This window comes from Delphinapterus leucas, chromosome 14 (assembly GCF_059928025.1).
Source record: "Delphinapterus leucas isolate spDelLeu-1000000601 "Yukka" chromosome 14, BTC_Dleu_Yukka2, whole genome shotgun sequence".
Lineage (NCBI taxonomy): Eukaryota > Metazoa > Chordata > Mammalia > Artiodactyla > Monodontidae > Delphinapterus > Delphinapterus leucas.
This window is the reverse complement of record NC_143142.1, coordinates 11,133,843-11,148,315: the sequence shown is the minus strand read 5'-3', so window position 1 is coordinate 11,148,315 and position 14,473 is coordinate 11,133,843. Positions and strand designations below refer to the sequence as shown.

General features: G+C 38.2%; 1 protein-coding gene across 3 annotated transcripts in view; it reads right to left on the bottom strand.

Moving 5' to 3' along the window:
• The window catches only part of TAOK3 (TAO kinase 3), a 186,428-nt gene that overhangs the window by 32,542 nt on the left and 139,413 nt on the right, over positions 1-14,473 (bottom strand). For all 3 annotated transcript variants that reach the window (XM_022598028.3, XM_022598027.3, XM_089894505.1), the window contains 2 exons: positions 12,919-13,086; positions 10,194-10,400 (listed from right to left, as the gene is read on the bottom strand). In XM_022598028.3, coding sequence (XP_022453736.1) covers positions 10,194-10,400; positions 12,919-13,086 — 375 coding nt within the window. The remainder of the gene's footprint in view (positions 1-10,193; positions 10,401-12,918; positions 13,087-14,473) is intronic.

Sequence of the window (14,473 nt, the reverse complement as noted above, 5' to 3'; positions counted from 1 at the left end):
TACAGCTTCTGAAAGGATTTTTTTTTTTTAGATTTAAAGAGACAGGCATACAATTTTAACAAAATGATACTTTCACAAATTCTTCCTCAACTCAGTGTCGGTATGGTCACCAGAGTGAGTAAAGCTGGAATTTAATGTCCTTGACTGATTTAATCAGGTCTGGGCTTCTTGACAGGCAAAGATGATTAATCGTATTGTAACGCCCAGTGAAAAATAACATTCCTTGGAAAGATAATAATGGATGTTTCTTAAATGCAACTGAAATGACTTTTAAAGGGGTAAATGCTTTCAAAGCGCAATGCTTTGCTCGATAAAAGATGGAGAGGCCAGTCAGTAAGTAGCACTAACCTTTCAGAAAAAAAGATACTGTAGTAATTAATAGCTCAGAAACATGTACAACCATGGGGGATTTTCAAATAGTACATGTTCAGCATGGGGAAGGAGAAATTAATTCTCTTACTGCCCTAGGGTTTTAGGAGAAACCACTGTGAGAAGTCAATTTTGCATTTTGTCCATGACTATTTGAAATTTTTTATAATTGCTCTTTTCTTCATCAGTAAACAAAATTAAAGAGTTTTAAAAAATACAAAATTTTATTATACAGTGTAAAATGCTGAAAAGTCAAAACACATAAACTCCTTGAGGAAAATTAAATTTTACATCCAGGTTTCTATGTAAAAGAGAAGACCCATGACTAAATTCATCATTGGGTTGATTTTCTTTTCCCTTTTATAAAATTAGAATGCTTCAGAATGTTGGGAAGGTATTTACCATTACGTCTATATTTAGAGGGTTTTTTTTAAATTTACTGTATTGTGGTCTATTTCGCTTTCAAATAATGAAGGGACCTTTAACACCACTGAAGGCATATATATCAAATTCAAGGGATATTCTACCGCTGTGCTGTCCAATAAGATACCCTTTAGCCACATGGATATTTTAATTAGTAAAATGTAAAATTCAGTTTCTAAGTCACACCAGCTGTGTTTCAAGCTAGCCACTAACTATGGGTACCACAGTGAAATAGTGCAGATACAGATAATTTCTATCACTGCAGAAAGTTCTATTAGATAGTGTTATAGATTAAAAATGCATCTCAACCCATATTTTTGAAATTTATAAAAAAATACTTGATAGGTCAATTTAAAATTTTCTACGTTATTTCCTGGGAAATCTAAATTCTTATTTCAGCAGGCAAAGAGAGATTAGGTGTGGGATTTATGCATCTAGGTTTAAGGTTCTAGAGAGGAAGGCACTGGGATCTACTACCATTCCTATTGCTGGATATTTATTAATAAATTACATTAACTCCAAAATTGCTCTTACTTAATATTATAATCCCAGAAAAGCAAGATGCTTCTAAATGCTAGCAATCAGAAAAGATAGGCTAGGTAGAGGCCTGTGGTTTTACAGGTCAGAGTTTTGGTGAGTATTAGTTAGCTAACATTAAGTGTACTTACTGAAAGGGAGCTCTTCAATGCTGTGGCAGCAGCTAAATTTCAAATTTGGTAACTTGATTTACAAAGCTAACCTGTGGAATCCACACTATTCACATAACAGAATAAAACAAAACACATTCATATGCAAATATGTATAACTTTAATATTAGTTGTTTTCTCTCAGATAAAAATTAACACTTGTAGGTTAGGACCCTGCTTATCAAATTAAAAGTCACATCATATTTACTAAGTTTTTAAACTCAAGGGTATTGGAATACACTGGAAAAATTAAAACTTGAGACCATAGTGATTTTAGTTGACATGTAGCTTAATTAAATAACCCACTAAGGTATATTTAAAAAATAATGCTATTTTAGAAGTTAGTCTGAGAGAAGAGGTCAAAAAATTTTAATCTACTTTAAATATAATAAATAATGCTAATGCTAAAAGTGTAATCCCTTGCATCTCCTTAAAATTAAAAAAAATTTTTATAAAAAATTTCTTAGTTTTTGTACTAGCTTCATAACAGAGATCACCAACACTAAGTCTCCAAATATTATACAAGAGACCACAGGATGAGGCAATATTTTAGTCTAACAGTGGATATCCAAGTGCATAGGGAAATAAATTTTAAAATATTCAACACCATTGCTTAAAACAAGTTCAAAACTCTGCAGACGACTTAAAAAATGAAGCAACTTTAAAATGAGGGCAATGTGACTTGAGAAGCAAGTAAGAACAAATTAAACTATCAGCTTTACTGGGTATGTGGTCTGTTGGTTACATCACCCCTTCGAGTAGCAGCCCCTTTGAAAATGACTATACTTGCCTCCCAGAGTTTCCGACCTGAACACATTTTAAGATCAATACTGGAAAGGGTGAATTTGCTATTTTATGCAGTTAAGCACCGCTGCATATGATTTACAAATGTTGATGAGAGGACCAACATCTTCTTTGATGTTGAAGAATGATTTCAGAAGTTTAAGAACAAATATCATGTTCTACCTTACCAAGGCAAAATATATGACTTGTTTATAATTTATCCTTAAAACATTCTCATCCAGGAACGAACAAAATAGCTCTTTGAAATACCAATATGAATTGGGGACCAGTTTTAAGTAAGTCTGTGTTAACCTGGTAAATTTATAATGTCCTTTCTTTATAAAAAGTAAAACTTCTTCAGATTAAAAACTTTACTATTATTCCCTGGACAAAGGGCTTTACTTTTATTTAGAAGTTTTTCCCTAAATGTCTGACTATTTATGTTTCCAAAATGAGGATTCATATTGTGGTCACTTGTTCAGAGTTTCTAGGTTAACTTGAAATTAACCTTGGAAACCACTCTACTGGACTCTGTTATGCTTTTCATATACCTTTATCACACTCCTCATCATACTTATACTCGCCTTTGTATGAGACTATGAGCTTTTTTTTTTTTTTTTTTTGCGGTACGCGGGCCTCTCCCGTTGTGGAGCACAGGTTCCGGACGCGCAGGCTCAGCGGCCATGGCTCACGGGCCCAGTCGCTCCGCGGCATGTGGGATCTTCCCGGACCAGGGCACGAACCCGTGTCCCCTGTATCGGCAGGCGGGCTCTCAACCACTGCGCCACTGGGGAAGCCCCTGAGACTGTGAGCCTTTTGAAGGCAGAGTAAATGTGGTTTGAAAAATCTGTCTTCCCAGCACCTAGCATAGTGCTTGATACTTTGTGGGCATTCAAAAAAAATGTTTGCTGAATAAATAAGCTCAAGAATATAGCTCTGAGGAGATTCTGGAAAAATGACATTTTCTTTGTTATTATTTAACATAATTCAAATTTGTATTTCATAAAAACCTGCCACTCTGTACTCTAAGGAAGTCGCAAAACAGTGACACACACACAAGCACACCTTTACATTGCGGGGCGGGGCCTGTGGGGGGGAAGCGGGTCTAAAAATGGCTTTTTTTCTGGTGACGAGACGTCTTTTTATAGATCCCATACTTTTCACGCTGTGGAGAAGGGATCAGCAAACCCACCATCTCTTTCATTTTGTTCAAAATGATTAAATGATTGCCTAAGCAGGTGCAGCTATCAAAAGCTGGGGCCAGAGGAAGGCGAGAAGATGGAAAAGGATATCTTCACCTGGAAGGACAGCTATTGGGGAGAGAAAATGACTAGCAGAACGCTGAGGATAAAGATGTTACTATAGAGAGGTGTTTTGTATGACTGCTCTGTTTAAGAAACATTGCCTTCATGTGTTAATTTACTTTTACTCTGCCAAATGTGAGTTGAGTCAAAGAACCCGCCCCTCTCTTCAGGAAAAATAACAGGAAAGGCCACTGAAGCAAGTGAAAATTAAACTAGAACATCCTATCCCCTCAATGACATTTCTCTTTTTTTCCTCCCACGAAAATGGTGAAAGCTGTTCTATTTTTAAAGAAGGGGGAAAAGAAAACCCCACTAACATTGACTAATAGGAAGGGTCAAGTAAAGCTTTAGGAGTTAGAAGAGAATGATTTTTTAAAAATAATCTCTAAAAGAGGGCCATGATGACCAGAGTTCATTAGGCATACTAGAAACAACAAATTGATTAATAAACAAAGAGTTTTAATATATTAAAGTCTCGTGATCTATATTAATAGAAGGCAGCAGCAAGTAACAGTAATTGATTTTAGACTTAAACAAAATAAAAGTATAACTTTTAACTGACAAATTAAAAAAACAGACTTTGTTGTTTAGGACAATATTAAAATCTGTTTGCTACTGCTGTACACCCAATGGTTTTAAGGTGTATGGTGGAGGCTCAGAGGCAGCCTAGGCTACAGCAAAAAAAACTAATCTGGATTAAGAGTTTGCCCTGGACTCATTTGTGAATAATCAAGAACTGAGGTGTAGAGTTGTGTCTTATAAAAGGTCATCTTCATTTTAGTTCACAAAACATCTTATTGAGTGCTTACTATGTGACAGACACCCATCTAGGTGGTACGTGAAGAGAGATGTCCTCGAGGAGCTAACAGTCTAGAGATGAGGTGATATTCTTGCTATTGGAAAAAGCAGTGTGGCAACACTAGCAAGAGGAAAAGAAATAAGTGCTTAAAGTTTATTTTGTCAGAATATACCTTTAGACTTATCAAATCATTCTTGCTCAAAGGGAAGATTAGATTAGGATCCCTTCAGGGCCTGGGAAAGACCAGAGTAGAGGCAAAGATTGTAGAGAAGCAACCTGAAATCCTGATGTTAAAGGAAAATTTTCAGTGTCCCACTTTATATTTTTTGGACTTGATCTGTGATAGAACTGTCCTCTTAAAATCAGGGCATCTTTATTCTGGATGCAGAACAGTTAATTGCAAACCATGCCCTTACCAGTTACACACGGCCTTTAAAAGTAAGTTTACTTCCTATATAAAATGGTCATCTGGTCATATATATGATTTAACTAATTTAGGATATGTCTGCAGTCTTTATTGTAACAGTCAAGGGTGGGGAAAAAAATTCTCCACTCTTATTCTTATATTTTGATATTTATTAAGCATGTTCTTATTGTCTAGAGTGCTATTATTGGAGAAAATCTATTTAATCTTTCAAACCATAAAGATATTTAATATTATTCAACCATTTTAATCCATTATGTTCAGTGAACCAAAACAGGATGGTGTTTAGTATCTGGTATTTAGTTCATTCACTGTGTACTTTTTGTCTGTTCCTCATTCATTCCATAGTTATTTACTTATTCATTTTATAGCCTATGCCGTGCCAGGCACTGTTCTAGGTGTTGAGATACAGTGCAGGACAAGGTAAGTATAGTTTTAGCCATGATGAAATTTACACTCTACTCATGAAATAATAAATTAGTACATAATATAATTTTAGATAGTGACAAGTATTAAAAAGAAAATAAAATAGGATAATGAGATAATGGGTAGAACATTGTTTATAAAATGATAATTTAGTGATGTATAGGCTTTTCTAAGATTCTAGAAACACAAAACTGGAAAATGTTTCATAAAACAGTACTGATTGCTTTTTTTTTTCTTTCTTTGTGGTCACAAATTACAACAGACCCAGAAATGCACCGCCCAGATCCCCCTTTAAAGGAAGGAGTTGTTGTCGGCAATCGTCTTTGGCTGTCAGTTCTCCTACAGGCTGCAGAGAGAGCAGCCTTGTCCAAGTCTGCACCCTTCCCAGGTTCCGCATATGCAATGACTGATCTAGCCCTGGCCACTCTGGCCCAGTTTAGCTCCAGAGTTCCCTGGAGGGGTTGGCTGAGGCTGCCATTGGAATGCATCTCGGTTCAACTCTGCCCTCTGCCCAGTGCTGCTTCTTTCTCTTCCCTCCCACAGGTGTTGACCCCAAAGGGACTTCCTAATTAAAACAAAACAAAACAAAACAAGATCCTGCTGTGTTAAACCATCTCCGTTCTGCTTCCTGGAGAATCCCACAGGCAACACGTTACCCATACCTACACGTAATACAGTGTAGCTACCATCGCATCTACATGGAGAAGGGACTGATCCGGGCACTGGCTTTTAGGGAAAAAAAGCCTTTTCAAGTGAAATCTTAAGTGGAATCCAAATACATAATGTAGGAGATAAAAGTACACCTTGTCCTGAGTGACGCATGGATGAAGCTTGCTCCTGAGCACAAAATTTCAGAGCTGGAAGCGACCTTGGAAATCATACAGAACAACTCCTCATTTCACAGATGGAGAAAATTAGGCCCAGAGAGGTTTGTGACTTGTCCAAAGTAAAATAAAACTAACAGTGGCAGACAGAACTTTAAACTAGTTTCCTCATTCCTATAGTCTACTATATAAAACTTTCTATTGAGAGTTTAAGATCCTACTTTATTTATGTTCCCAAGTGGAAAACTTTTAGGAATTCAAGTAAACCAACAAATAATGAAACTTCTGAATAATTGACTTCTATTGTGTTTAAAGATAATATAATTTTTTGCATTAAAAATTTCTTTGTGTGTGTGTATGTGTTAGTTTCTGCTTTATAACAAAGTGAATGAGTTATACATATACATATATCCCTATGTCTCTTCCCTCTTGTGTCTCCTTCCTTCCCACCCTCCCTATCCCACCCCTCTAGGTGGTCACAAAGCACCGAGCTGATCTCCCTGTGCTATGCGGCTGCTTCCCACTAGCTATCTATTTTACGTTTGGTAGTGTATATATGTCCATGCCTCTCTCTCGCTTTGTCACAGCTTACCCTTCCCCCTCCCCATATCCTCAAGTCCATTCTCTAGTAGGTCTGTGTCTTTATTCCTGTCTTACCCCTAGGTTCTTCATGACATTTTTTTCCCTTAAATTCCATATATATGTGTTAGCATATGGTATTTGTCTTTCTCTTTCTGACTTACTTCACTCTATATGACAGACTCCAGGTCTATCCACCTCATTACAAATAGCTCAATTTCGTTTCTTTTTATGGCTGAGTAATATTCCATTGTATATGTGTGCCACATCTTCTTTATCCATTCATCCGATGATGGACACTTAGGTTGTTTCCATCTCTGGGCTATTGTAAATAGAGCTGCAATGAACATTTTGGTACATGACTCTTTTTGAATTATGGTTTTCTCAGGGTATATGCCCAGTAGCGGGATTGCTGGTCATATGGTAGTTCTATTTATAGTTTTTTAAGGAACCTCCATACTGTTCTCCATAGTGGCTGTACCAATTCACATTCCCACCAGCTGTGCAAGAGTGTTTCCTTTTCTCCACGCCCTCTCCAGCATTTATTGTTTCTAGATTTTCTGATGATGGCCATTCTGACTGGTGTGAGAAATAAAGATAATATAATTTTAAGCTCAGGTATAGGACTAAAATGGGTTTCATGAAGAGATACCATTATTTAATATTGTTTTTATATATAATATATTCTATTCTTCTAGCCTGCTTATAGTTTTTTCCTTTTTTCATTGTGGTAAAATATAGTTACCATCTTAATTATTTTTAAGTGTACAGTTCAGTGCTAATACACTTATAATGGTGTATAACTGTCACCATCATCCATTCCCATAACTCTTTTCTCCTTGTAAAACTGAAGCTCTGTACCCATTAAATAACAATTCCCCATTTATCCCCTCCCCCAATCCCTAGTAACCATCATTATACTTTCTGTCTATGATTCTGACTACCAATGGTAGTCATATACTTTCTGTCTATGATTCTGTACCCTAAGAGCCATAGAGTATTTGTCTCTTTGTGATTGGCACATTTATTTCACTTAGCATAATGTCTTCTCAGTTCATCCATATTGTAGCATATGGCAGAATTTCCTTCCTTTTAAAGGTTGAATAATACTCCATTGTACATATATACCACATTTTGTTTATTCATTCATCTGTCAATGGGCATTTACATTGCTTCCACCTCTTTGCTGCTGTGAATAATGTTGCTATGAACATGAGTGTACAAAAATCTCTTTGAGACCCTGCTTTCAATGCTTTAGGATATATACTGAGAAACGGAATTGCTGGATCATATGGTAATTCTATTTTTAATTTTTTGAAGAACCACCATACCATTTTCCACAGTGGCTGCACCCTTTTCCATTCTCACCAATAGTGCACCAGGGTTCCAATCTCTCCACATCCTCACCAACACTTGTTATATGATGTTTTTTTTTAATAGTAGCCATCCCCTAATGTGTGTGAGGTGGTATCTCACTGTAGTTTTGATTAGAATTCTTAATAATTAATGATGTTGAGCATCTTTTCATGTGCTTACTGTCCATTTTTATATCTTTTTTGGAGAAATGTTGGTTCAAGTCCTTTGCTCATTTTTTTTTTTTTTTTTTTGCTGTACGCAGGCCTCTCACTGCTGTGGCCTCTCCCGTTGTGGAGCACAGGCTCTGGACGCGCAGGCTCAGCGGCCATGGCTCACAGGCCAGCCGCTCCACGGCATGTGGGATCTTCCCGGACCGGGGCACGAACCTGTGTCCCCTGCATCTGCAGGCAGACTCTTAACCACTGCGCCACCAGGGAAGCCCCTTTGCTCATTTTTGATTTAGGTTGTTTTTTCGCTGTTGTTGAGTTTTGGGAGTTGTCTGTATATGCTGGATATTAATCCTTTATAAGATAGATGATTTGCAAATATCTTCTCCCATTCTGTGGGTCGCCCTTTTACTCAGTTGATATTTCAGACTATGAATTAACATCTGGTTTTCTTAGCTGATTACACCAAGGAGAAAAAAGTATTGAAAGGCCCATATTATTACAAGAAAGCTCTATACTGGCATGTAAAAATTAAAATTAAAACCCCCAATGAGTTCAAGACCAGCGTCTTTTTTCTTGTTGATTATGCCAGTAGAGTCTCTCTTCTAATTTTGGGTGCTCATTTGAGAGGTCCTGGAGTAAAAAGATCCAACAGAATTCCTCTTCTTTTGCTCTCTATCCCCACGGAGCCCCAGAGGTAACGGAAAGGAAAAAGTCGATCTCTATCAGCATCCATGATAGCTCCTTCCAAAAAGAGAGCCCAGCAAAACCTTCTTTTCAACCTTTCAAATACATGACCACTTGCCCAAGTTCAAAGAAGGACAGCTGACAATGCTGAACTCTTAGCAGATTTCCGCATCTGCATGCTATCACTCCTTTCCTCAAAATGCTTTTATGGTTTTCTAATAATCTGGGTCCTTGCTGTCTCTCTGGTCTCAATTCACTTTCTACGTAGTTCACCAAACTCTAATCTCTCAGATCCTTCCCTTCTTCCTTGAACATACAAAGTTCCTTTTGTCACAGGGCCTTTGTACATGCTGCTTCCTGACTCACCCCAAGGTAGCTAACTTCTATTTGTTTCTGAAGTTTCAGCTTAAATGTCACTTTACTGGGGAGACTTTCCCCTACTCCCTGCTAGATTAAGTCCTCCTTTTACCCAGAACAAGTTTTATAATTACATGATAAAGTTACTTGTGTGATTATTTGCTTACTCTCCCCCACAGATAATAAGCTCCATGAAGGCATCATGTCTGTTTTGTCTGTATCCACAGGGCCTACCATAGTTCCTAGCAGATAATAAAGGTCCCCAGCAATGTTTGTTGAATAAATGAATAAGTTAATCAGTTCAGAAAATAAATGTAATCCCTCCACTATTCATGACTAGGCACCAATATGTTTTCTCATGCCTTTCATCCTTACCTGTTCAATTTCCTTTTTCTCCCAAGAAAAATGCACACTTAAAAGTGAAAAAAATGCTTAAACTTGCTCACCTACTGGAATTAGACTGTGATCACTGATACTTATTAAAATAAGTACATAGGGACTTCCCTTGTGGCGCAGTCGTTAAAACTCCACCTGCCAGTGCAGGGGACAAGGGTTCGAGCCCTGGTTGGGGAAGATCCCACATGCCATGGAGCAACTAAGCCCATGTGCCACAACTACTGAGCCTGTGCTCTAGAGCTCGTTGGCCACAACTACTGAGCCCGTGTGAGTAGAGCCCATGCTGTGCAACAAAGAGAAGCTACCACAATGAGGAGCCCGTGTACTGCAACAAAGAGTAGCCCCACTTGCCACAACTAGAGAAAGCCCATGCACAGCAATGAAGACCCAACGCAGCCAATAAATAAACAAATAATAATAAAAGAAATAGGTACAGATACAACTTGCCTAGTCCTACATTATCTTTTTACCATAAAAGAACTATCGTGTGTTAGGTTGAGTCCCACATTTCAGTTGTGAAAGGGGAACTAAAATAGCTGGATGCTAAGTGACCTGAGCTGGCTTCATTATGACTAGCAAAGCCTAGTGCTGTGAAGGGGACCATGAAACTTACCTTCCTGTGCACAACAGAGGAACTGGAATTTACTGGGCTTTCATCATCATGCATCATGACAAGCTCCGAGCTGCTATCATCCATGACCTCCTGCATGCTGTTCACACTGCTGCTCTGGCTGCCTGTGCTCACAGACATGCTTGGGATGGAATGGTTGCTGCCCAGGCTGTCCAATTCCCTGCTCAGGCTGGTTCCATGTTCGCTGTCCTATAAAAATGGGGCACTTGGGTTAAAAAAAAATGACTGGAGATGAAGTATCAATCCATTGACTAAGCTATTAAGTACACTCAATTTTGCAGTGCCAAGTTGCTTTTCTGCCAAATCTGCAAGGATAAACTTTTAATGTAGTGGCTCCACTACTCCCCTACCATTTTCTGACACCTTCAATTCACTTCTATGCCTTCCACAGGGGCTATTCTGGGCACGGGTCATAAGGCTCCAAATGCTGCTATGCCAGGGCTTTCCTCTGTCATATGCGACTTTTCCTCTGATATGCGACTATCATATTATTGTATTGCTATTCGGTAATCAGAACCAGGCCAGGTTTCTGAGAGACCTTCAGGAACATCAGGGTGCTAGGGAAAGACCGCAGGCTACTGAACAGGGGACCTCTAGGATATCTACAAACACGGCAGTCGTCACTTGAAACTCAAAGCGAGTGAAGAGAGCTTTCAGAGATTTGACAAACAATATGGTCCTTTGCAAGTCATTACTGAGTAACTTCATATCTAAGCAGGGATATTAATTCTACTGTTCTGGACAGGTAATTAAATTCTGCCTCCCTCAGGCAATTCTATCATGCTTACCTCTGTAATCTTATTAAATATATCTGTCAAGTAATACTGGTATTCATCACTACTCGTCCAAAGACTACTATTTGAGAAGTGATAAAATAATCAGAACATATAATTTATCCATCACAGTGGGATATCTTTCGATACAAGATTAAATAATATAATTAAAGAAACTCAGCTCCAAAAATCCCCTATTTTCAAAGAACCATGCTGTACATACATAACTTTAATGAATTGTTACTTAGCTGTGGTAATATAAGGAATCACTGACAAAGGTAATTTGGGTAATTTAAAATGATAGATAATACATTATATTTTTAATAGATTTATTTTCCCAATTAAAAGGGCTCATTTGTATATATGCAATCAAGAGACTTTATATTCCAATTCAGCTTTCTTAATTTCATTTTTATAATTATTGATAAAATAATTTTATTTTCTTTTATATTAAAAAGCTAAACTAAAATTCATTCTTCATTCTTTTCCTATTTTTTAATCTATTTTTAGAGGAAGAGGAGTTCTTTCTTTTGTTCAAGGCTAATCCCTGCACTAATGCTCTTACTGTTATGCACTTCCTGAGATCCTACTTCTTTAACTGCATCTCTTTCCTCTATCTCCAATGCCTCTGTCCTGGCTCCTTTCCTTCTGCATATAAATATGAAGAGGGCTGCCCTATATGTATATACCTTTCTACCTACTGCCCTTAGTCACTTTTCCTTCTTGGCCAAATTTACGAATCTTAAAATAACCAACTTTCGCTATCTCTGCCTTCTCACTTCCCATTTATTCTACAACCCATGGTAATCTACTATTTATCCTAACTATTCCTGTAAAACTACTTTTACAAAGGTCATCAAGAAGGCCCTACTTGTAAAACCCAGTTAACACTGTTTTTGGTCCTTATGTAACCTGACTGCTCTGTGGCATCTGATGGTATTGGCTGCTCCCTCCTTGAAGCTGTGTATGCTCAGTAACATCTGTGATGCCTTTATCAACCAGGTCTCCCTCTTCTTATGTGGCATGGACCCTCATCTCATTCTACATTCAGCTCCTTGATTCATCATCATTTTAATGTCCTTGACCCCCATCCAACTATCCTTTACCCAGACCTCTTCCTTATGTTCTGGATCTGTATTTCCCAACCAAATGCTAGATATCTCCGTTCAGGTGTCCCAATTGTCATTACCCTTCCCTTCGACCAATCCTTCTTAAGTTATTTGAATGAGAAACCAGAAAGTCATCTTTCTTTAAAACCTCCATCTGTACACTGTGTCAGTAGCATATGATGCCAGGAACTTAAGACTCAGTAGGCATCAAATTGAAATCATGCTTAACCTCCTCTTTCTCCTCGGTTCTTTTTCTCTGTTCTTGGTATTGACATACTCTAGTCACCTAGGCTCAAATGCTCAGAGTCACCGTAAATTCCTCCTCATCTGTCACTGTCAATGAGAAGCACTGTATTATCACATCTACCTCTACAGTGTTTAAGTGTTCCTTTTCCCCTGATTCCCAGAGACACTACCTTTACTGCCTCTTGTATGGGTTATTATCCAGAATGTTACCTATTCAAATCCATCTTACACTCTGATGCCAGGATAATCTTCCTAAAGCACCGCACTTCCCTGAGTCTAAAATGCCCTAGGCCTGCCTGTCAGAAACGGCCCACCTCTTCATTAATCCCCACCAGCTGATGACTTTTTCTCTCCCCACTATGGCCCCTGCCGTGTGCTCTCCCTCTACAGCATTTTTCATATTTCGCCTTATATAAGAGTTATTTTATGAATGTCTCTTCTGCAACTCTGCATGTCTCTTAAGGCAGAGAACATCAATTACATTGTTATTCCCCAAAGTGTTTTTCATAGCGCGCTGGTCCAGAACATTTTCACATAGTAGGCATTCTATAAGTGCCTGCTAAAATAAACTCAACCTACTTCTTCATCTTCCTGTGACTCATTCAAGGGTCCATTTCGTGTCTCTTGGAAAAGGATTTTTTTCATTTTCCGGTACTGTAGGTTATCTAGCTCACGAACAGCATCTTTTGTCCTCTGTATGAGGTCAATTAGGACACGTAGTGGCCGGTCTCGTCGAACAAAGTCATGCTAATTGAGGGAGGAGAAAAAACAGAAACTGATAATGAGGAGACATATTTTTAGGTGCTAGATTTAGATACAAAAGTAAATAGACATAAAACAGCTCTGTGGATTTTGAAGAAATAACAAGATATGATTTTAATTTCATGTAGCCTGTCATCTTTATAAATCTCATAGAGCAATAACTATGCTTTTCTCTTCTTCCTCAAGCCCCATTTTATGGACTTGTCCTAGAATTTACTTGAGAATTCTTGAGGTTTACTTTACCATACAAGTAGCAACAATGACTAGAACTTTAAATAGTAGCTGAGAGCTTGTGACTTTCAAATCTGAAACTACATAATAAGCAAAAGAATGCAGAGTATAGAATATTCTTCTTATAATCTGCCTCAATCCTCTTCCCCACCCTATGCTATCCTTTTAAAAACAGACTTGTGGGGCTTCCCTGGTGGCGCAGTGGTTGAGAGTCCGCCTGCCGATGCAGGGGACACGGGTTCGTGCCCCGGTCCGGGAAGATCCCACATGCCGTGGAGCGGCTGGGCCCGTGAGCCATGGCCACTGAGCCTGCACGTCCAGAGCCTGTGCTCTGCAACGGGAGAGGCCGCAACAGTGAGAGGCCCGCGTACCGCAAAAAAAAAAACAGACTTGTGTATATTTTGTTTTCTATTTCTGTGGTCATATATAGTGTATGCATGAAAATATGGCAGCTATTCCATATATCCAGAAGTCAGAATTCTGGCAACTTTATCTTCTCTTTACAGAGCTGTATAACCCGAAATAAGGGAAAAGGGTCTTCGAGAAGTAAAAATATCCGCCCCAAAGTCCTTCAGTTTTTCTTGGTATAAACGGGCTTCACTTTCAATATTATCAACGATCTCTAAGATATATTCTGGTTTCCTGGTTTCTCAGTCTACAGCATTCAGAAAGAGGGAACAAAAGTGGGAGAATAAAGGACTGAGACCTGTTAGAGGGTTACTTGTTGCCGAAAGAAGAGTCCTTTGAAAGTTCTCTGACTGCCTGACAGTAGAGAGAGGGAAAGTCCATGATTAACACACCAACCAACCAACCAAATAAGAATGAACCAAGGTTTGTGGGCTAGTTTGCAAAGGGGCAAATGCTCTTCATACAGTCCTTTTATACTACAAGACTTTGTGAAATGCTATTGTTTCTGAGCCATCAAGAAGAGAAATTATATTCATTATGCTTTCTTCAAGAAGGCAGACAAGCACATCATATATTTTGACAAGATTACCACAGAAAATGATCAAAAGTAGGAGGGAATTTTGTTTTTTAAAGGAAAAGTTTCAGTTATGTGGAAAATTCACTTATGTGAAATTATAATTTGAAGATATTGGGAAAATGAGATGTAATGTGGTAGCCTTAGATGATGCAATAG